This window comes from Carassius gibelio, chromosome A16 (assembly GCF_023724105.1).
Source record: "Carassius gibelio isolate Cgi1373 ecotype wild population from Czech Republic chromosome A16, carGib1.2-hapl.c, whole genome shotgun sequence".
NCBI lineage: Eukaryota > Metazoa > Chordata > Actinopteri > Cypriniformes > Cyprinidae > Carassius > Carassius gibelio.
In genome coordinates this window covers 4,484,505-4,509,310 of record NC_068386.1, presented here as the reverse complement: position 1 = coordinate 4,509,310, position 24,806 = coordinate 4,484,505, and the positions used below count along the sequence as shown (strand labels likewise).

Sequence of the window (24,806 nt, the reverse complement as noted above, 5' to 3'; positions counted from 1 at the left end):
TTCATTATTTTCCATAATGTAATGATCAAAATTAAACTTTCATATAGTTTAGATTCATTGCACACCAAATGAAATATTTCAGGTCTTTTATTGTTTTAATACTGATGATTTTGGCATACAGCTCATGAAAACCCCAAATTCCTATCTCAAAAAATTTGCATATCATGAAAAGGTTCTCTAAACGAGTTATTAACCTAATCATCTGAATCAACTAATTAACTCTAAACACCTGCAAAAGATTCCTGAGGCTCTTAAAATCTCCCAGTCTGGTTCATTACTCAAAACCGCAATCATGGGTAAGACTGCCAACCTGACTGCTGTCCAGAAGGCCATCATTGACACCCTCAAGCGAGAGGGTAAGACACAGAAAGAAATTTCTGAACGAATAGGCTGTTCCAAGAGTGCTGTATCAAGGCATCTCAGTGGGAAGTTTGTGGGAAGGAAAAAGTGTGGCAAAAAACGCTGCACAACGAGAAGAGGTGACCGGACCCTGAGGAAGATTGTGGAGAAGGACCGATTCCAGACCTTGGGGGACCTGCGGAAGCAGTGGACTGAGTCTGGAGTAGAAACATCCAGAGCCACCGTGCACAGGCATGTGCAGGAAATGGGCTACAGAGAAGCAGCACTGAACTGTTGCTCAGTGGTCAAAAGTACTTTTTTCGGATGAAAGCAAATTTTGCATGTCATTCGGAAATCAAGGTGCCAGAGTCTGGAGGAAGACTTGGGAGAAGGAAATGCTTAAATACCTGAAGTCCAGTGTCAAGTACCCACAGTCAGTGATGGTCTGGGCTGCCATGTCAGCTGCTGGTGTTGGTCCACTGTGTTTTATCAAGGGCAGGGTCAATGCAGCTAGCTATCAGGAGATTTTGGAGCACTTCATGCTTCCATCTGCTGAAAAGCTTTATGGAGATGAAGATTTCGTTTTTCAGCACGACCTGGCACCTGCTCACAGTGCCAAAACCACTGGTAAATGGTTTACTGACCATGGTATTACTGTGCTCAATTGGGCTGCCAACTCTCCTGACCTGAACCCCATAGAGAATCTGTGGGATATTGTGAAGAGAAAGTTGAGAGACGCAAGACCCAACACTCTGGATGAGCTTAAGGCCGCTATCGAAGCATCCTGGGCCTCCATAACACCTCAGCAGTGCCACAGGCTGATTGCCTCCATGCCACACCGTAATGAAGCAGTCATTTTTATTGTATTGAGTATTGAGTGCATAAATGAACATAATTATTTGAAGGTTGACTTTTTTTGTATTAAAAACACTTTTCTTTTATTGGTCGGATGAAATATGCAATTTTTTTGAGATTTTCATGAGCTGTATGCCAAAATCATCAGTATTAAAACAATAAAAGACCTGAAATATTTCAGTTGCTGTGCAATGAATCTAAAATATATGAAAGTTTAATTTTTATCATTACATTATGGAAAATAATGAAATTTATCACAATATGCTAATTGTTTGAGAAGGACCTGTATATTGTTTACTTGGATTGCTATAGCCTATAAAGTTATATAACAATAAATGCTATAATAGCATCGCTGTTTGGACATTTATTGGCAGTTTAATTAATTTGTTTACATATTTTTAAATCCAGTGTTATTTTCAGTTCCACTTATATTATACAGTTATATGATAGTTACATGTAATTACATTGTCCGCAAATGCATTAAACCCATAGCGTATATCTAAGCGCGCGTCCACCCCAACCTGCCCTGCAAATAAAGTGCCAATTTCTCTACCCACCCCGACCCGCGGGTTACCCACAGGGTCCGCGGGTTATGAGACGACCCGCGCATCACTAAACACCACCTGTGCTGTAAACGACAGCGTTAATTTTTTATTTGATATTAATCAATAATTTTTACGTTTTAGTCATTTTATTTTTAACTACAGAGTTAAACTACATGAGAAATGTTTCTTTGGCAATTGGGTGAAATAAAATATGTTTTTTTTTTTTTTTTGTATATGTTATTTATTTTAAATTAAGTAATAAAGTGAAAAATTCCAGTTCTGGATGCTGAATGTTCAAAACAACATTGGAATTATGCAAAAAAGTTCAAATACCAATGGTGAGAGTTTGGAGGCGAGGCTAACAGTTTTTCGACAAATGTGACCCTGGACCACAAAACCAGTCAAAGTTGTGTCAATTGTTTGAAATTGAGATTAATACATCATCCGAAAGCTGAATAAATAATCTTTCCATTGATGTATGTGTAACGGAGGCCAGCGAGTAGTGCTGTGCAGGTAAACCTCATCCCCGAAGCTAGTGGCTGCGGCCATTTAGCCTCCTATAGTGCGTCCACCTCCCATGCTGGAGACCCGGATTCGAGCCCCGCTTGGAGCGACTGCGAGGAGCGGCGGAGAGGACCCGGGAGAGAGTATTTGGCCGAGATATAACTATTTGAAAATCTGGAATCTGAGGTTGCAAAAAAATCTAAAAACTGAGAAAATCGCATTTGAAGTTGTCCAGATGAATTCTTAGCAATGCATATTACTAAATAAAAATCATGTTTTTATATATTTACGGTAGGAAATGCACAAAATATCTTCATGGAACATGATATTTACTTAATATCTTAATGATTTTTGGCATAAAAGAAAAATCGATAATTTTGACCCATACAGTGTTTTTTTGGCTATTGTTAAAAACATACCTCAGCAACTTAAGACTTAAGGTTTTGTGCTCCAGGGTCACAAATGGGAGTGTTTGGGAAACCTGTCTGACAGTCATTATTTATCCAATTCATTTCATGCCTCTAGTGGCACAAAACTTACACACTTCATGTTCAATAAAAAAGGTTTCTAAGAATATATTATAGTGTTTTTAGATCTTTGGAAGCTGCAAAAGAAAAAAGTGATGGCTGTAAATCCTGGAGACAAATTGCCAAAGGACTTTTCTTTCTTCGTTTGTCATTTTCAAGGTTTTTTTTCTTGCAGCAGTGGGTGTTTTTATAGTAACCTACAGTAACACTCTTTTCAGAAAAGCAACCTTCCAAATGGTTCGACAGACTACAATACAGTAGATATGCTTGAATAAACTGAATAAAGATCTCTGCAGCATTGCATATAATCAAAATGTAGTCCAGTAAAAAGATTTGTAGTAAATTTCAATGAACACAAAAAGCCAATCAGCGTGATGACTGTTTTTATGAGGTCATTCATTTGATTAACCTGACAATTTTAATGCATTTGTATAATTTTATCTTCTAAATAAAATCACCTTTTAAGAGAATTTGTCATTTAATCTATAGGCCAAATAAATGATGTGACCCTATGTAACAACCAACTGTAATGTGCAGATCATTCCTACCTACACCAGAATGCAATTGTAAGGGGTGGTACAATCCCTTACTCCTCCTTAATTATTCCCGTCCAGGCTCCAAAAGTAATCTCAAGCCACCAAGAAAGACGAATTGTCCAAACTGTCCATCTCTGATCATAATTCTTAAGTCCCTTTCTTCTGTTTAATTTGTGAATGAGTTCTTTCCCTATGCTGGTCAAGAGTTCCTTTAAAGGTCAACAGAACGATGAATGTCCACACCATGTTTGGTTGTAATCATGTGTTAAAATAAGACTTACTGACTACTAAATAAATATATTCTTGATTTCTTTAAGTAATCGCATATGAAGTAATGTACAACTCGGCAACATTTTGACCTAATATGTCGTAAATCTAATTCTAAAAAGCTATTTATGCATTACCTGTGGTTATTGCAATCAAATGTAGGCTAAATATATTATAGTAGTTTGCTTAGTTGAATACATATATTTCACTAATACTATATTTATGACTATTACTTGGATATTTAAATGTATTTACCTACAAGAATAGTAAGAATTGTTAAAAATGAATATTTACAATCAAGAAATTGCAATCTATACGTATATTAGTATAAATCCTGGGTGTTTAACTGTTAGAATTGTTGCGTCTCATTTCTCCACCTCGTCTCAGTCACTCTCTCCAGCCCCGACAGCGGCTGTTCCTCAGCAGAGTGCCAGATGGAGAGCTCCGGGTCCCGGCGATGCTCGCCGGCTCCTTTACAAACGACCCTGAACCGACGAGCCGCTTCCCTTCTGCCTTTACTGCGGTTACCAACACCAGATCTGTGGTGAAACTCTCTCATGTTTTACTTTAGCTATTTTAGGGTGTCGTTTAGCGTTGCAATCTATCTATCTATCTATGTTTAAAACGCTCTACGAGAGAACTTATCGGAGCATGCATACACATGACTAAGGTATTTATTCTAAGCTAACACTTCCATAGACAGTAAAACACTGGCATCTAATGCAAACTTGTGTGTGTGTGCGTGTGCGCGTGTGACGGAGCCAGACTTCTCCGCAGCTCTGTGCCAGTGACACCGACGCGTAAATCCTCCGAGTGCACAGAGTGCACAAAACGACGCGTTTAGTGACGCATCAAAGCTCCGATTCAAATGGACGGGTCATTTGCATGAGGACTTCCAAAACCAATTCCAATATGGAGATCCTTAGCACGAGGAAAAGCTGGAAGTCCTTCTTGCTGTATTCCGGTTTGCTCGTTTCCAGTCATGCAGACAGGAATACCAGCAGCAAGGCGATGCATCCTTTCCTGCGATTGTCCTTTTCTTTACTGCGCTCTCACTCACTCGAGGAGACAAGAGGAGCGAAGTGGGGCTGAGCTGGACAGGGGGGTGGGGGAGAGATGGGATTTGATGGAGAGAACTTCATGTAAAAGCCTGGGGCAAACTCTCTCTCTCTCTTTCTCTCTGTCTTTTTCACTCTCTCTCACACACAGCTCTGGTGTGTGTGTGTGTGTGTGTGTGTTTGGATGTGACGCTCGCAGGCAGCCGGTGAGTGGAGAGGCTTCTGTAGAGGCGGGTTATGTGGGAGGAATGTGTGTAATTACACAACCACACAAACTGAAGACAAATGACAATGCAGATTAAACGCGGAGAGTGCGCGTACAGTACCATCTACATATAACATTGCATGTTAGCTTTCGCTGCTATCTTTTCTTTTAATTCTAAAAGCTAAAAGATAAAAAAGGTTTTTACATTTGATTTGGACCACAAGGGTGTTGTGGGTGGTTGGCAGAGCATTACGTGGTTGCCAAGGTGTTCTGAGGTTTTCAGTGTGTTGCTATGCGGTTGCTAGGGTGTTCTGAGTCTCGGACTGGTTGCTAAGAGGTTCTGGTTAAAACAGTATCTGTTTTTTTCTGGTTAAAAAATGTATCCTCATGCTGTTTCAAACTTATATGACCTGTATGAATTTTTTTTTTACCTAAAACTATTGGGTGCACTGTTCTTAATATATAAATATACATTAATAATTCACACAAACACACACAGAAATTATATATATATATATATATATATATATATATATATATATATATATATATATATATATATATATATATATATATATATTATAACAGTGTCTCTGTACTGTACATGCACTAATATATTGAATTAATTGATGGATATATAAATTACATTATAACTTATAATATAATTTACTTGTTTTATTAAAGTTTTTAAATAATTGCATATAAATATAATTTACATTTTATAGTTACATATTATAGTTTTTATTTTATAAATTTAACATTAAAATTTAAAATATACATATTCCTACATACATACAGTAAGCACTGAAATATTACATTATATCATAGAAAATACATCAATTGTTTTTAGTTTTTTTTAGCAATTTTAATTTTACTTTTTTTAACATTTTTTTTTTTATTTGAATATACTTTCAAAGCAACATTCAATTTTAAAAAAAAAAATATATTTTTTTTTAGGATTCTTTGAAGAATAAAATCTAAAAAGCATTCTTCCTGAACAAGAGCAGGAATTTGTAAAAAAAAAAAAAAAAAAAAAAAAAAAAAACCTTACTGAACGCAAACCTTTGACCAGAAGCATTCTGTTTTTAAATATATATATTAATATATTGTATCTGCTTAAACTTTATTTAATCATCTTTTAGAAGTAGTATTGTATTGCTGACAGGGTTGGTAACATTACACCTAAATTGCACGAAAGGAGCTTTTTGACTGATTTAATCGAGAACGGTCATTTTCAGACAAACTGCTCGGTGTAAATGATCAGCGTGTTATAAAGACATGTGTTTCCATGACGACTGCTTCCGGCCTGCAAGCCCAAGACAGCGAGTGCTAAAGTTAAAGCATCGAGGCGAAGCTGAGCCGGACACATCTCCAGCGGAGAGGAGTCTTAATGCTCACAAAGACAACTCATACCTCCTTATGATTGAATATCCACCTCAAGAAGGCCGTTACTGATCCACACCACAAGAGAATGAACGTGGCTGATGTATATCCCTCATTCAAGAGCCTGAGCATAGTGCATTCAATTAAACGATCAGTATGCGTGATCAAAGCCAGATTAAAACCCGCCTACCTAGTGCCGAGTTTTATTAAAACTCAAAGCAAGATCCAAAGATGCACTCTTCTTTCTCTCCCTTCTCTCTTTCATTTTTCCTTTCTCTCTAGCAGTCTGTCTGCTCTATAATTATTTCCATGGTTACCATCAGCAATCTTAGGCTAAGCTCAATGTACAAATGTCTCTTTTCTCTTTCACATTTTCTTTCAGCTCCTCAATTCGGCGGACTGTGTTCGTTAGCACACAATTACTCCCTTCTGAGACGTTTCCTCTTTAAAAGAAACAGCCCGTGGTGAAGAAAGATCAGAGAGGAGATCTCTTGAGTCGCTCTGTTGATTCTCAGAGACAGCAGTGAGATTAAACAGAGAACAAATGGAGACTTTAGCTGAAGCTGTCTACTTTCATATCCTGGCAAATTTGAGCAGAGTTTGAGACGCTGATTATGGGGTCTTCTTCACAAATCTAAGAAGCTAGAGACAGAAATGAGAGTATAGCGAACAGCTGGAGGCATGTGTGTGTACATACATATACATACATACATACAGTACATACATATAAGAAGTTCAGGGAGCTAGACATGACAGTAATGACAATAATGAGAGAACAAATGGAGACTTGTCGTGAAACATGCATGTAGTATAAAATATACAATATTTATTATCAGATTCTCCCTAGATCACATCATCTGAACTATAGTCATATTGTGAAATAGTCTTGTAAAAGAGATCGTCTGGTTTTCAGTCTAAAACAGTTGTGTCAAGTATAAATGTCTCATCTGTTTCGGGAGGTGCACGCGCAGTCAGCGGAGGCTCGCAACTCCCAACTCGCACCAGAGGCTCGCACCTTTTTTTCTCAGATTTTGTAAAATCTTCGCGATCGACTTAAAATGCTTCCAAGATCGACTTGTCGACCGCGATCGACGGGTTGGTGACTCCAGATATAGCGACCAACTTTTTTTGAGCAAGCATTGATTATGCGTGACACAGTCTCAATTTGTAGGACGCATGTATTGGGCTTCAAACGCTGAAGGCGCACGCGCTACGCGGGACGGGTGGTCCACCTTTGTGTGTGGGTCCATGACATGTACATGCTGAATCGACATGTAAAAAAAAGCCTCAAGTCCAAATATTCATTTATGACCAATTAACTGTTTGACAAACACTTCCTGCTTCGATGTCCAGATCTGAATTGAAAAAAATCTCAAACATGCTACGAAGTCCCGATCTGAATCAACCGAGTCGCGAACAGGCTCCGAAGTGCCGATCTGAATCAACAGAGTCGCGAACAGGCTCCGAAGTGCCGATCTGAATCAACCGAGTCGCGAACAGGCTCCGAAGTGCCGATCTGAATCAACCAAGTCACGAACATGCTCCGAAGTGCCGATCTGAATCAACCAAGTCGCGAACAGGCGCCGAAGTGCCGATCTGAATCAACCGAGTTTTGACCAAAAAAATATATATATATTCTAAGTAAACAACAATAGCCCAAGTTTAGTAAACATTTTTTATTGAGACTATAACAAATAATTCTGCATCTATTTTTAGGTGTGCCAGCTGCCCTGTGGGTGGCACAGGCACACACTGTCACACCCGTGGCTACGCCGCTGGTTGTGATGTCCACATGTTTTTGTTGAAGAAATTAAAGAGGCTGTAGCATTACATATTGCAAAAAAAAGTGGATATTTGAATTAAATGTTTGGTCAATGGCTGATGTTTTTTCCAAGATATAGCCTAGACAACCATTGATAATTTTTATTCAGCCGCAAACAGTAGGTGAGAGCGAAAGCAGGCGCTGCGTATATGTATATATATATATATATATATATATATATATATATATATATATATATACACACACACACACACACACACACACATATATTTGTATATGTAGATGGTAATATTAATATAGAACAATATTTTTTGAGCAAAAGGGATGGTGAATTGGTGCCCTACGCAAAATTGCATACTCTGCATATATGGAGTGTATACTGACCATATTGCAGAATATGGCATTACCCTATTTTTATTTCTTAGAAAGACACATTTAAAATAATTATCTCAGAAAGAGCAAATTCGTAACTGATTTACTGATTCATAACTCAATTAAGTCTCCTGCTTTGAAAGAGAAACCTGTGAGAAATATTCAGTGTTTTTTCTTTTGCATCAGGCCTTGTGCATGTAATGCAATCTTGTGATATTAATACATTTCAGTGTTTTTCTAGCTCGAATGTGAGATGATTTCTTGTATTGGTGGAATCCTGGTAACCAGCAGTGAAGCGAGTGTGAGAGAGAACTCAACATCACTAGAGTTCATGAACAGCAGTTCCACCCACCTCCCCCAGTTTACCACCTACTGGGATCAGCACCAAACAGCAGCAAGACTAACAAACACAGACACACACCAGACAAACACTCACAGCACTGTGTGTGTCTCACTCGCTGAGAATGAACAATTCTCAGTTATATTAAGCACCACATTTGCTTCAGATGTTTCTCTTTAAAGTGATGGGATGCATAAGTGATGACAGAATTTACATTTTTGGGTCAGCTGTTCCTTTAAAATCTTTAAAACAAATAAAAACACAACAACTTAAAGATATTCTGTAAAATTAGAGAACTATAAAATTAATACTGATAGCACACAGATATTAATCATGTTTCATTTAAAGCTGCAGTAGGTAACTTTTGTAAAAATATATTTTTGACATATTTGTTAAACCTGTCATTATGTCCTGACAGTAGAATATGAGACAGATAATCTGTGAAAAAATCAAGCTCCTCTGGCTCCTCCCAGTGTCCTATTGCCATTTGCAGAAAATACATCGCTCCCATTAAGAAACAACCAATCAGAGCTGAGGTCCGTAACTTGTATATAATAAGCGAGTACACCATGAATCCATTTTCCAAACCGTGTTTTTAGCTTGTCCTGAATCACTAGGGTGCACCAATAATAAGTGTTTATATTCAGACTATTTTAGATTGCTTCGGGGGTACCGCGGCGGAGTAACCCAGTACCTTTGTGATTCTTCATAGACATAAACAGAGAGAAGTAGCTCCGGCTACGATGTTCTTCCGCAAGACGCAAGCAGTTCTGTTTATTAACCGCTAGAGCGTCAAAAGTTACCGACTGCAGCTTTAAGTATGAATTGTGTCTTGGAAGATGCTCCTAATATTAATTTGGAGAAATACAATCAATTGAATCATAAAAATGTCAAATTTAAAAATAAATGAATATATTATTGACAAATATATTAGTAAAACATTGAAATAACAATAATGTTTATAAGTAAATGTTTATTTCGCACCAAATCATCATAATATGATTATTTCTGACAGGATTCCTTTGCATCAAAGGAACAAATTACATTTTTAAATATATTTAAACAGAAAACAGTTATTTTAAACTGTAATACTATTTCACAATATTACAGTTTTCATTATATTTTTTGATTAAATAAATGCAGCCTTGGTACACGACAAAACAAGACCAGACAAAAAGCTTTAGAAATACCTGATTTACAGTAGCCTACCATTTAAGGAAAACGCAATCCCATAATGCATTGCAGCAAAAAAAAAAAAAAAAAAAAAAACATCCATCCAATACTACAGAGCAAAAATAATAACCTATTAATTAAAAAGGACTATTTACTCACTAGGTTTTTGAGCTGCCTTGCTGTCCACTAGCAAATCTGAACATAGCTGTAGACAAAGGTGAGATAACAAGCTCTTTTTCTCAGGAGACAAAATTGAAAAGCTACAGACATAAGAGAAGCAATTAAGATGTTAAAAAAGATCTTCAATTTCTTTAATATGCACACACAGTTACTGCTGCTTAGGTTTGTTAGCATCAACGGCTCCTTCAGCGGTGAAAGCTGATGTAGAAACCCAGAGCCCACACACACTGTTCATATGGAGACTACATTCGTACATCAAACATTATGTGTTCTTTCTTCCTCCACCCTGTCATGGCTGCAACACTAATGTAATCTCTTTCTCTGTGAAAAGGTGCATTGCTGGATTATGTAACGAGCCTTATTTTTCCCCTGGCTAATCTGACTGACTGCATTTGCTACTTGTTTTGAATCGTAGCAAACAAGCTCTGCAAAATGCCAAAGGGACAAGTATGCAACTAAACACCTCTCAAAGGCCACTTTTTTGTGTGTCAGTTCAGCCCCTGTTCATCCTCGGGCACGAATCAAGCTCCCTACTGATGCCATCACTCCGAGGGAGAAGGAATCGGATGCTTGCATGACCACAATGAATTGCTGCGAGGATGTTTGGCCGAAGAGAAACCAGATCTTGACCTTTGCTAAGCCACACGGAGAGGACATTATTACTCCTGACATTTGCACACATTCCTGTGTGGTTTTTATGCCTGCGACTGTCAAAGTCATTTGAAATCAGTTTAAGAGAGATGATAATGAAGACGATGAAAGGCATTACGATGGTTGCTAGAATCTACGCAACACAGTCTCACTCCCAACTTTTCCTGTATTGATGCTTGGTCAGTACACCTTCGCCTCGCTTTTTGAAGTTCGAGGTACCTCTTTAGCATAATTGTTCAAAGCACAGGTGTTTTCAGTTGTTTGTCTTAATTTATTGGTTTAAATTTGGATTAAATAAAAATAATTGTACATAAATGTATACTTTGATTGGAGCACGTAACCCCACCCCTACCCTAAACCTACCAACTTCTGAACAATATACAGTAAAACATGTAACAGGCAAATAAAAGTACAGTCATAGGAATTAATTGCAAAAACCAACCATAAACAAGCGGTATAAAAGTGTTACAAACATGTCGTGTTGCATTCCAAGTCTTCTGAAGCCATACGACATATCACACTCGTACAAATTCATACGATTGTTGCCAAATCATACGTATTTTACGATTTGCACAATTCGTATGAATTTGTACGAATGACCTACACCTAACCCCGCCCCTAAACCTAACCGTCACTGGGGTCGTACGAGTGAGGTCGTACGAGTGAGGTCGTACAAATTCGTACGAATAAGCCACCTCTTAAAATACGTACGAATTGGTCGTGAGATAGCGTTGGACCAGCAGCATGACAGCGAGTGTGTATTGCTTATACAAATAAATTAAAAATGAATCATTGAGCATGCTAGAGCCATACACATAGTGGCATTATGAATCATGAATCAGATGTGGGAAAGATTAAATAAATTGCTCATAAAAACTTGTTTGTTTTGTTCCTAAATAAAATTGTGCTTTCGAACAAATCACTCAAAAATTAATATTCCTCAATTCATCTGTTAAGTGGATTATTTAATAAATCTGTGATAAATTAATGCTTCGCAGCGAATCAAATTTTTTTTTTTAATGAATTAATGAAAGACTCATGAAAAATGTTCCCGAATTAATCTGTGTTTTTGAACTAATAAAATTAATCATTATTTAATGAATCACTACTAAATAAGTGTTCCTCAATTAATCTCTGTTACTGAATGAATCAGATGAGTGAATGGTTTAAAGAACCACTCTCAAAGAGTTACTTGTTCCTAAATGATTCAGTGTTTTTAAATGAATTTCGACGAATGAATGATCCAAAGATTCATAGCAGTCTTCTATTTAGAAATACTGTTATATACTCGCTCATCAGGCCCTCATGCATTTCTCTCTGTACTACACCTTTAATTTTTTGCTAGTTTTTGTCGATTGACTGTATTGTACAGTATAATAATAATAATTTGTGTCAGTGTTTCTCCTTTAAATAATAAAAATATATATATATATTTAGGCTTCACAACATTATAGCGTGCAGTATGAAAAATGAATATGTATTTTGAGGTTCGCTGAAGATTACAATTCTAGGTGTTATTAAATTATTATTGTTTTTAAAGACTAACTTTACGAAAGCATTAGATGATGGCAAAATAGGTGAAATGAGCATGCACAATTACATATCTAATGTCATATTGTTATTTGAAAAAACAATCTCCAATATCAGTCAAAAAATAATACTTTCATGAAAGTAAACCGGCCGAACTTTGATTTCATGTTGACATTTAGGAATAAAGGTGACAGGCAGGAAGCAGGTTTTTATGTGACAGGTGAGATAAGGCAGGATAAACAGACCAGCAGAAAACTGCCATCAGTCTGAGCAAGAGGAATGATGCTGAAATGAGGACGCACTTGAAGCGTGCACAGTGCCACCTGGCTAGGCCCTGCGCCAAGACTGTTGTGTAAACTGGCAGTGCCATGCATATGCACGTGTAAACACACAAATGCATGCATGCACATTTGGGAACATTATCTAGCAGTTGCCTTCCTCTTGCCCACTTAATGATCACACACAAACATGTGTAACTAATGCAAAACTGCAACCTTGTCACTTAAATACACGCATGCACATGCACAATTACTGTCACACACATCCACATGCATTAATCTGTTTTGGCATGTCACTCGACACCCGCAGTCACCGAGTATGAGAGCGATTCTCGTGCAGCATTTTGCACAGTGGTTCTGAAGGCAAGCTGTACCCTGACAGCCCTTCCACTCCCCACCCTCTCGAAAAGGATCTGCACCAGCGGGGCCGCAGTGCTGCGAGCACATCATCATTTAGAGCAGTAATGGCTCTAGTCTCGATGATGGAGGAAGGCAGCTGGAGAGACTGCAGGCTGCGGCCCAGTTCGCCTACTTATGCTCTGCACTAAAAGTAAAGTATGTACTTTTTTGTAATGGGACAGTGCATCATTCTGAGTTTGTAGCGGGAATATTAAAGTACTGGGACATAGTACTAAACAAAACCAACACAGACCCCTTTGGCACATTTTTTACATGTATCCTGTCACCATAAACTGGTATTTTGCAGGATTCAAGAGCAAAGTATGTAATTTTTGGTGATGGGAAATTGCAATAGAACCCTTTGTGGACGCCAAAGAGGTTTGTTATGCCTGATTATGACTGATTAAAAATGTTTATTCATGTGTGCTCTTGTAGTCGATCGATCATGTAAATACACTAAGGCTTTTCAAAATAAAAAAATGTATATTGATAAATTATTCATTAATAAAATTAAATATTAATTTATTTAACTGTAAAATATTCAGGAATATTCAAGTCTTTTTGCTGTGAAATTCTTACTAATATTTATATAATGGAAATGTTAAAGTTAAAGAATAAGTATTATATTATTAGTAATATAAAAAAGTTACATTTACTGATCTGAAGCATCTTAATGTTATTCGATGAATCATACATAATTATTTAGAAAAAATAAATAAAACTTATTTTAAAAAGTCACATTAAATTCTATTAAATTCAAATATAAGGCTTTTGACCAATATTTATTTGTCCATCTCTCAATCATTATTGCATTGCATTGCTTTATATGTTTCACACATAAATATATATCACAATAAACACTACAGAGTTATCATAAAGCCAATTTATATCTCATAATCATGTCAGAATTTTAAGATGTAAACTCAGAATTGCTTGAAATTGTATTTTTATTCCATGGAGGAAAATGGCTTTCACAGGTATTCTATAATTGTATTTTTAATCGTTTTTATTCATTTAAAAAAAAAAAAATATATGTAGCTATTTTTTCTTCTTCTTTCTTTTTTTAAGTTTTAGTATTTGTTATTAGTTAAACAAAAAAATAAAAGGGAAATTTTGCCTTAACTATAGCTGAAATAAAAAATTTTCATGTTTATTTTACTTCATGTAGGCTAACACATTTTAGCTTTGGTTCTAGTTAACTATATGGTTTTAACAGTAATCCATATTTCCTTACTGTATACTGCAACAGTCTGATAGTATGCTTTTTAGTGCTTTTTAACTCAGTGTTTGGTGTATAAGAAATGTGAGATTTGTAAGAAATCTTTAGAAGGAACACTAAAGAAATCTAACAAAATAAGCCTCCCACTGGCAATCGTGTTTGCAAATTTTGCAAGCTAAAGTTAAAATCACCTTTCTGCATCAAATAAGTGATGACATCAAGTCTTCATAGAGCAGTGAGTGGTTATTTTAAGAGCTTGCCCTTAAGCTCTTTTAGCATAACAGCCTTTAACTGAACACTGGCAACTATCAAATAAAAACATGTTCACTTGAAGTACTTCATTCCTCAATATGAAGGTCATAAAACATCAAACCTACAGCCGCAGATAAGTCATCAAGACAATTCTGCACTTCTTGCTCGTGACAAATAGTGAATCTAAGAGACCAGCACATCCTCTAAAATTACAGCACCAGACAACAAACACATTCATTGTGGATTTCGGTATCACATCACAAATTTAGCAAACAAATTTAGACTTGAATGCACAACTGATTATCAAATATACCTATTTTTTGGAAGATGCATTCAAAGTCTAAAGGATGATGCATGATGCATCTGTGTGGGATCACTTTTTCATAATCTTACAATACATCTACAGCGTCCCATGCCACAAAATCAGTGTGATCATTCATGTAAATCAATACCAGTCAGTGTTGTTATTTTTGTGGTAGATCTCTAGATACCAGTGCATTGGCCTCTGGACACTCTGGCACCGTGGTATGCCTGTTGCATATTTCATATGACAGAACATATGAGGCAGTAGCACTGGAGCAGAACTGCAAAAACAACAGCACTGAAAATGAATTGCATGGCCTCGTGTGACCTCTGGCTTTGGGGGAGCCGCAGATGTCAGTTTTGTATAATCAATATATGGTGCATCTGTAATCGTTCAAAAGTTGACTCACAGTTTACAGTAGAAGATGTGTCTGGAAGAAGAGAGAGACACGAAAAGCTTCCTATTTTTAAAAACAAATACAATTCAAGGGTCTGAAATGTCCAAGTGGGAGCATGCAAACAGAAAGCGTGGGTCAGGCTGTGCACAGAGGCTTTAAATCCTGAAACGCATAGCCAGCCACTCATTATCTTAGTAAACACACACACACACACACACACACACACATATATACTGTATATATAAATCAGAATAAGTCAGAACAGAATTGACTGCCTTTTAATTCATAAGCTTGAATTTAAATTGAATTGGCCACATTTTACAGGAAGGTCCATTGAAATTTGAATTCAAAGAAATTCAACCCAGATAATACATTCTGGGAAATTAATTTAGTAAATATGATGACGTATATAAACTAAACATAAATCAAACTATATCTATCTATCTGTCTGTTTGAAAGTCTCAGTCACTCGTTTTTCTCATAAAAGTTTAATATTTCAGCCTGAAAAATGCTGGTGCAACTGCCAATATAAAAACACATTTCTGTGTGTGTGTGTGTGTGTAAAAATTGACTTTTATTCTCTTCTGTTGTTCACATATATTCTTCTCAGGAAGTTTGCTTTCTGTCTGTGTCTGTGCCAGATGCAGCTTGGTTCATGAATATTCATTTCCATTACTTGAAATAAAATAAACGTTAACTAACATTAAAAGAAATGCATAGAAAAAAATGCATTTTACTTGAACATTTATCTTTTTCATTTAGTTAAGCTTAATGTACTAAAATAACTAAAACGGAAATAAAAATGAATAAAAGAAAACTACTAAAAATGACAAAAAACGGTTACTACTAAAAAAACGGTTACTAAACCGTTCAATATGAAAATACATTATGGGTAAATGTAAAATAATTTTTTATATATATATTGTATGAATTAAATATTTAAACTGAAAACAAAACAATTTTTTTTTTTAATGTCTTTTTTTTTTCAAATATATCTATGTAAATATGTACTCAAATATTTTAATTTCAGCACAAAAGTTTTTGGTCATTTTTGCATATGCCAAAATATAAAAAAAATATTTGAAAAAAAAAAATTTCTGTATGAGGCAATCTATAGTCTTAATAATTCAGTACTTTTTAATCTGTAAGTATTTAACAGTGTGTTTTGTACCTTTACTCAAGTGGGAATCAAAAATAAGCTCTTATTAAAGTAATATTACATTAGGTGAACTTTAACCACCACTACTCATGTCACAAAGAATGATGGGAAATGTAGTTTGGTCATGCAAACCTGTCTAAAAAAAGCTAATAAATTAGAGAAATAATTAATATTCTTCTTCAACTGTGCAGAAAATCCACACAAACTATTCAAACATATTCACATCAGCTTGCTTCCAACACGACTCTCCAACTGAACCCAGCAGAGTCAAAGCTTACAAAAATCGCACACGACATTTTGGTGGCGTTCATGTGCGCTCATCTCATAAATACAATCATTCCGTCATGACATGAAGGCACATGAGGAGGTGGACCCTCTGCCACAGTGGATATGGGTGAGCACAGCATTTATTCAGCATTAAAAACCAACGGGCACACTGCAAAGACACAGCAAGATGTTCATTCTGTCAGAGGAAAGTCTGCCCATGTTCTGAATCAATAATTCATATTGTTACATGTGTGTGAGGAACAAGGGAAGAAAGGGTGAACAAAAGAGAACAGGCCTGCCTAAAGTGTAGTCTCGCCTTTGGCATCCTGCAGGTACAAAGAAATGTTTCCATTAAATGAAACATTGGGAAATGAAATGAAGTCTCGCTTGAAACAGCATGAGAGACAGAAAGCCAATCAGTGGATGAATCTGTAAAAATGTAAGCGCAGTAGTTTCTGACCAGATATTGCACTATGTAGCTTTGCTTTTTAACTAAATCCAGAACTCTGAGTGCATAAGGTTATGGCTTTGAGCTCACCATAAAAAAAGAGAAAACAAGCACTACTTGTTATGATGTTGTCCTGCCGAAAATAGCCAAAGCAAAGATTCTTAAATATTACACATCCATACTTGGAGTGCAATGAAGACAAAAATGCCACTTAATTAAAATAACAGTTTAGCATTTTAATATATATTTCAAATGTTTTTTATTGCTGTGATGCAAAGCTGAATTTTTAGCATCATTACTCAAGTCTTCAGTGTCACACGATCCTTCAAAAAATCATTAAAAAAAACATTGCTTTATTATCAGTTTTTTGGAAAAAAAATTTTTTCACGATTCCTTGAATAGAAAGTTTAGAAGAACAGCATTTGTTTGAAATCTTTTGTAACATTATATATTGTCACTTTTAATGAATTTAATGCATCCATGCTAAATAAAAGTGTGAATTTATAAATAATAATAATAATAATAATAATAATAATAATCTTACTGACCCGAAACTTCTGAACTGTAGTGTATGAACTGGCACAGTATGCTTAGTTATGTCAATGACAACAAACCTGCTATTAGAAGAAAAAAAAATGCATTGTGCATTTTTGTTTTGTTTTTTTAATCTGAATGCAATCTTAAACTTTAAGGCTTTTAGTGGAGAAGAACATACTCATCTTAAATATTTCAGTCTTCAAGCTATTATATGATTTTCATAAGACTTTCAACATAATGTACAAACTTGTACTTTGGTACTTTGGTGTACTTGGTACTTTTTTGTCCTTTCAGAGCCTGATATCTGTATTCCACATTGTTGTACAGAAAAAAATTAAAATAAAAAAATCAGTGTAGATTCTTCACAATTACAGCATACAGGTTCGTGAAATAACATGAGGGTGAGTAAATAATGACACAACTGTCATTTGTTGGTAACGATTCCTTTAAAAGCGTACTCCTTTAGTGAATGCTGAGGAAGACATCTGCATAATCCACTAACGAATGCTTCATTTCAAAATCTTTGCCCAGTCACACGCTGTTAGTTAGCTCAGAGCAATATGCTCTGCCATCCCAAATAAAGGGAATTTTATTCATTAATGTGAACTCATTTTCTCATGTGACTATCTATCTTGCCACATCACAGTTATTCATTTAGCCTGGAACTATTTTCATAATAATAGCCAGAGCCATTGTCAAGTTGGGTTTTTGTCAAGATGTAATTTCTAACAGTATGTGCTATGAAATTTAATTTAACCATTGCTATTAACAGGATTATTTATTTAAGGCCGAAAATGAACATTTTGTCATCATTTACTCATCCTCAAGTGGTTCCAAAGCTGTATTATATTCGTCTTGGCTGTTGAAAAAAGACCAAGCTGCATTTACAACACAATTAAAGTGAATGGGGATTTAGACCGCCAATGAAAATACAGCAAAAGCACCACACAAGTTGTCAATAAAAGTCTTATGAAGTCATAGAGTAGATTTGTGTGTAGAACAGATCATAAATAAAGTGTTTATTTGCAAGAACCAATGGCATTTTGGATAACCTGGTGCAATATGTCTATTTTGACATCTCATCCCAATTAACATTATATCACTTGCTCACCAATGGATCCTCTGCAGTGAATGGGTGCCGTCAGAACGAGAGTCCAGACAGCTGATAAAAACATCACAGTAATCCACAACTAATCCACACCACTCCAGTTCATCAATTAATATCCTGCGAAGTGAAAACCTGTGTTTTTGTATAAGCAAATCCATCCATCCTTAAGGCATTTTTACTTTAAACCATCACTTCTCGCCAAAATTGCAATCCGTAATTCATAATAACACTTCCTCCAGTGAAAAACTCCATCCTCTGTTGTCCTTTCACATCAAAATCCACAGAAATATATTTATTTAGAGCCATTCTGGACTGTTCTCACTTGTAACAATGCTTGATCTGTGCATATTTCTCTCCTGATTCAGACAAAACTTCTTTTTCACAGGCAAAAATTATATTATGTGTAGAGGATTTTAACCAGTAGCAACATTTAAATGTAGATTAGTTTATTACAAACGCAGCTTTTCGCTTCACAAAACATTAATTGATGAACTGGAGTGGACACAAGTGGATCACTTGTGGATTATTGTAATGTTTTTATCAGCTGTTTGGACTGCAGAGGACTAAAAATCTTGTTTTGATGAAGAAAAAAGTCATCTACATCTTGGACGGCATGAGGGTGAATTGTCATCAAATTTACATTTTTGGGTGAACTATTCCAAATAAACACCTCCTTGAAGGTGATTTTATACCCTGGATTTGAACATTATAGGATTTCACCACACAAAGAACCGCCACAACAGTGGTGATTTGCTTACAAATGCAAATTGCAATTAACACAACCAAAATTAAACTAAAGGTTTAAGTGCTTATTTATTACTTAGTCTTCAATTAATTCTGACGCCCAAGGAAACACACACACACACAAAACAACTACAACAAATAGACTGCATCATTGAGCATGTGCTAATTTAAAAGATATAACTCCAGCCACACGGACTGACGCTGAATTTTCTTTCACTTCATTTGTTTGAGGGCATCTTAACTAATAACTTCTGAGTGTATGAGTTGCTTAAAGACAAATCCTTCTTGTGTTAATTTTTGATGTTAAATCACTTTGTTTATCACTTTTAATGTGCAGGAACGATTATAGGTAAACCATGAGTTTACCCAAGTACACCCAAACTTTGCTCTGTTTGTTTGGATGTTTTGATATGTCAACGTCGGGATGAACTAACAGTGTGAATGGGGGTAGGGTTATCTGATTGCTTAAAGGAACACTCCACTTTTCGTTTCTTTTTTTTTTTTGTGAAAAACTAGGCTCATTTTCCAACTCCCGTAGAGTTAAACAGTCAAGTTTCTCGTTTTCGAATCCCTTTCGCCGATCTCCAGGTCTGGCGTTAGAACTTTTAGCTTAGCTTAGCATAGATCATTGAATCGGATTAGACCATTAGCATCTCGCTCAAAAATGACCAAAGGGTTTCTATTTTTTCTTATTTAAAACGTGACTCTTCTGTAGTTACACTGTGTGCTAAAACCGATGGAAAATGAAAAGTTGTGATTTTCTAGGTCGATATGGCTAGGAACTATACTCTCATTCTAGCATGATAATCAAGGAAGTTTGCTGCCGTACCATGGGTGCAGCAGGCACAATGATATTATGCAGCGCCTGAAAATAGGCTTATTGGAAGTAACCTAGCTAGGACTATTTTCAGGTGCTGCGTAATATCATTGCGCCTGCTGCTTCAAGTGCACAAGATGCTAAAGGTCTAATCAGATTCAATTATCTATGCTAAGCTAAGCTAAAAGTGCTACCACCAGACCCGGAGATCGGTTGAATGGATTCGAAAATGGTAAAACTCAACTGTTTAACTCTAGGGGAGTTGGAAAATGGTCCTATTTTGAAATAAAGTGGAGTGTTCCTTTCAGGTGAAATTTTATATGCAATTTTGTTTTGTGTCACTAGGGTATAAGGTGTATTAGGCAGCAGAGCATCAAATACCAACACTGTTATAGTAAATGACAGTTATAAAATTTAACTCTCTGGAGAGTAAACAAACAGACCTGGTCTAAAATTAGACCTTTTTCTAAACCTACACACTTGATAGAATTTTAGGCTAAAACAGTAGAGTCAGGGTAAATGTCAATTTAAATAATCAGAAATATATATAAAATTGTTTAAATAAAAATAATATATAAATAAATAAATACAATTTATGATACTGTTTTATGATATTATAGCAATTTGATTGTTTAACTGTTAGTATGTGCTATGTATTTTATTATTGAGTTTTTTTTTTATTAGATTATCATGTCATTATCTGTTGCACTACAAAAAAGTCTTAATCTGTTTTGGTTTTTATAATTAAAAATTAACCTAAACGTCCCTGAAAATATATTAAAAAATCTATATGAATTTTAAAATACGTTTTCCATGCTGACCAAGGCTGTATTTATTTGATGATAAATTACAATTTTAATAATTATTTATTTTTCCAGGCTAAATTTTTAAGGAATTAATTAAATTTTTTAAGGAATAAAAATACCGGCATCGATGGCAATGCTGAAATTCAGAGTCACATAATGCATCAGAAATAATTCTAAATAGTTATTTTAAATTTTAAATGGTAAATTATTATAAAATTTTTGACCTGTATGTATTTTTGTCAGATTGGCTCACTAAAATGTGTCAAATTTTGATTAGTTTTTTTACAAATCTTGTTTTAAGGGTTTTTAGATATATATTTAGACATAAAGAATATGACAGCACTAATTAAAATAAAGATTTTGGTTATTTTAACGGTTTGCAGTGTTTAGACATCAGACAGCGAGGGGTTTGGAACAGAGCTAAGTAGTCTCATCCTGAATGTGTCCACATAGTGCAAACTAAGCAGGAAGAACACTGAGGAAGAGACACTTCAAAATAGGTCACTGTGTCATTCTGCTATGAAGAATGAATCTATACTTCACTGAACATTACCCCCAAATAGCAGGCCTTGTCAGCTAATTAACGTCATTCTCATGAGATCAATTCCATTCAATATTTCATCTTCCTCCAGGCCTGTCGTTCTGAAAAGCATTTGTGGCATAGTATAGAGCACCTGTGTCACTCAGAGCATTCATCAGAACATATAGCTGGGGACAGCTTCTCAGAAACCATGTGAATCCCATATTGTTGCCACAGAAACTGCAAAAGAAGTCTGGAGTGATCAGCAGAGGGCCACCTCGTTCAACACCTCACGTGGATGAGACGTTCACAAGGTGCAGATACAGTACATGCTACACTCTTAATAATAAAGCTTACAAAAAATGGTTTTGTTTGTTTTTAGTTTTTCTGCAGTGATGCTATAGATAGAACCTGGGTTCCACAAAGAACCTATAAGTAAACAGTTCTTAAAAGAACTTAGTTTTTATTTGCTACTTAGCTACATTGAAGAAACTTATGTGCATGGATGTTAAAGGTTCTTCATGCATCTATCAATGCCAATAAAATAACTTTTACTTTTAAAAGTAACAAAGTGTAAGCATTTTTTAAGAGATGTCAGCACATCAGACCGGGTGGAAGCAGGACGTCCCAAACAGTAGGTAGCAAAATAAAGCTGCTTTATAAGCCTTATTTTGGCTAGATGTACATCACCTTTTGTATGTAGGCAATGTCAAAAAAGCCTTGCGATTAGCTCAGCAAAAATTTCCAAATGGTGGAGAGGTGACTCAAAAATTGAAATAAATTATATATTTAATAAAAAGGCTATTTGGCTTTTCATAACATGTTGTGACTAGTGGATACTAAACATCTTAAGTACATTTTTTAGTGTTTATTTTATTGCTAATTATATTTGTACATCGTTAACTTTCAATTACCATACATTTCTTTTAAGTGTGTTTCTCAAGGGGGGAGGGGGGTCAGGGGGTTCTCGCTGTTGAGTTTTTTCTATAGAAGCGCAATTTCTGCCAAGTTATAAAAAAAAAGGTAATTGTGACAGAATTTTTGCAATTCATACTTTTTTTTTATATTTCACAATTCATACTTTGGTAACACTTTACAATAACTGCACACTATTAATCATTAATTAAGCATTAGTAAACAGATAATTCATAATTTATAAAGCATTAATAGACAGTAATAATCAGTTTATAAATACAGATATAAATGCTTTATTCTTGATTTAAAAGCATATCTATAATGTGTAATTTCATACTTTATTCATGATCAATTTATCATTTCTCAATGAAGTATAGCATTATTTACAAACCAGTTATTTAGGAGTTGCCAGTGATTCATAAGATCACAAGAAATGTAGTAAATTCAGGTAGTTATAAAGCATTTAGTAGTGGTCAGTTAACTATTTATGTGAGCTCATCTAAAGTGAGGACTAGTTATGCCTTGTAAAGCATTTATAAAGGATATTTAAAGGCTCAGTTATCTTCTAAACAAAAAACAGAAACAAACACAACACAGTAATACAGAAAATAGAAATATTAACAGCCTTTAAATCTCATTTGTAAAAGCTTTACAAGGCATAAATAGTCCTCACTTTAGATGAGCTCACAAAAATAGTTAACTAACAACTACATATGTTTTATAAATACCTGAATTAACCCTGAATTACAGTAGAAATACATGTTAATAAACCATTTATTAACACTATAAGTAACTATTACTATATGTCTGGATAAAAAGATGTATGAATGCACATTTAAATAGTTTATTAATCATTTACTTACAATTTCTAAGTGATCTTATGAACCACTGACAACTCCTTAATAACTGGTGTGTAAATAATGCTATACTTAATTTAGAAATGATAAATTGATCATTAATAAAGTATGAAAAAACTATTATTAAATACATTGTAGATATGCTTTTAAATCAGGTATAAAGCATTTATATCTGTTTTTATAAACTGCTTATAAATGTCTATTAATGCTTTATAAATGATGAATTAACTGTTTCCTAATGCTTAACTAATGATTAATAGCATGCAGTTATTATAAAGTGTTACCCATACTTTTTTTTAAATGAATTCAATGAATATGTCAGAGATGCACAAAAGAAAATCATACAAATCTGAGTTTGCATGTTATAATTCGAGAATAATGAGAAACAACATCTAAATTAGGATATAAACTCAGAATTCTGAGAAACAAAAAAAAATCTGGAAAGTCTGAATGGCAAGAAAAAAAATCAGAACTGTGATATGAAACATCACAATAAATTTTTTTATTACTATTATTACTATTTATTCCTTGGTAGAAACAAGCTTGTATAATTGTCTGATTTATAGAGTGATAAAAAGAGATTTCCAAAATCCCCTCAGTAAAAACCTTTGACTTTGAATTTTGAACTTTATCCAATGTTCGGATTTCTGATTTGCAATCATATGCAGATACGTTCATATTTAATTAGACAATATCTCTATTCCATTGTTAAACAACATTTTCAGAAAATGTGTAATACAAAAAAAGTTTGCAATTCTTAATCTAATCAATTAGCTGAAGAATTATGGTGATATGGAAAGCAAAAAAAAAAAAAAAAAATTCACACACACACACACACACACACACACATATATATATATATATATATTTACCCTGTTCATCTAGTGTGTCTTATCTAAAGGAATCCATTGCTCATTTTTATATAATATTAACCCTCAAAAGTGTGTTCACAGTGATGCCACAGAAGCAGCAGGATGGCACGTGTGTAACTCACCCATTTCAGGATTGTGCCTCCCCTCCACAGGCACGCTGACCGTCCGTCGCAGCAGCTTGTTTCTGTGCGACTCCGAGCGCTGCTCGCGCATCAACAAAGGGTGAACCTGCGGGAGAGCAGAGATAAAGGTCAGCGCAAAGAGCATGGGGTCAATACGGCAAGCTGCAGGGCTCTGCCCTAAACCTGTCCGAAACCTCTGCTATTAAAACAGCAAGTCCCACTGAGATGAGAGTCCTTGAAATAATAAAGCAATGGCGTGTGTGCTTGGAGTGGAGGGAGAAAATAATAGCAAACTTGTGTGTGTAATGTGTTTATTTAAGCCTCGGTATGGGGCTTCATCTCACAGGAATTCTTCTTAACACAGGCGAGCGCTCATTCATCTCTGTGTCTGCAAGCAGATGGAGGGAAACATCTCAGCACAGGTTTGCCTTCAAATTGCACAGGGCTTGTTTAGTGGCGTGGGTGTCTCTCCTGTGTTCCCCAGCACTATCCAGAGGGAGATACGATCGGGATATCAGGAGCAGCTGTGAAGAAGGC

The 24,806-nt window shown here is 35.4% G+C and overlaps 1 protein-coding gene across 7 annotated transcripts in view; it reads right to left on the bottom strand.

Annotated features, from left to right (window-relative positions):
- The window catches only part of LOC128031042 (ras/Rap GTPase-activating protein SynGAP-like), a 101,517-nt gene that overhangs the window by 46,042 nt on the left and 30,669 nt on the right, over nt 1-24,806 (bottom strand). For 6 of the 7 annotated variants that reach the window (XM_052619246.1, XM_052619250.1, XM_052619244.1 and 3 more), the window contains exon 3: nt 24,270-24,375. In XM_052619246.1, the coding sequence (XP_052475206.1) occupies nt 24,270-24,375 (106 nt within the window). Of the gene's footprint in view, nt 1-3,318; nt 4,720-24,269; nt 24,376-24,806 lie in introns of those variants that run through there. The other variant, XM_052619251.1, reaches the window with a different exon arrangement.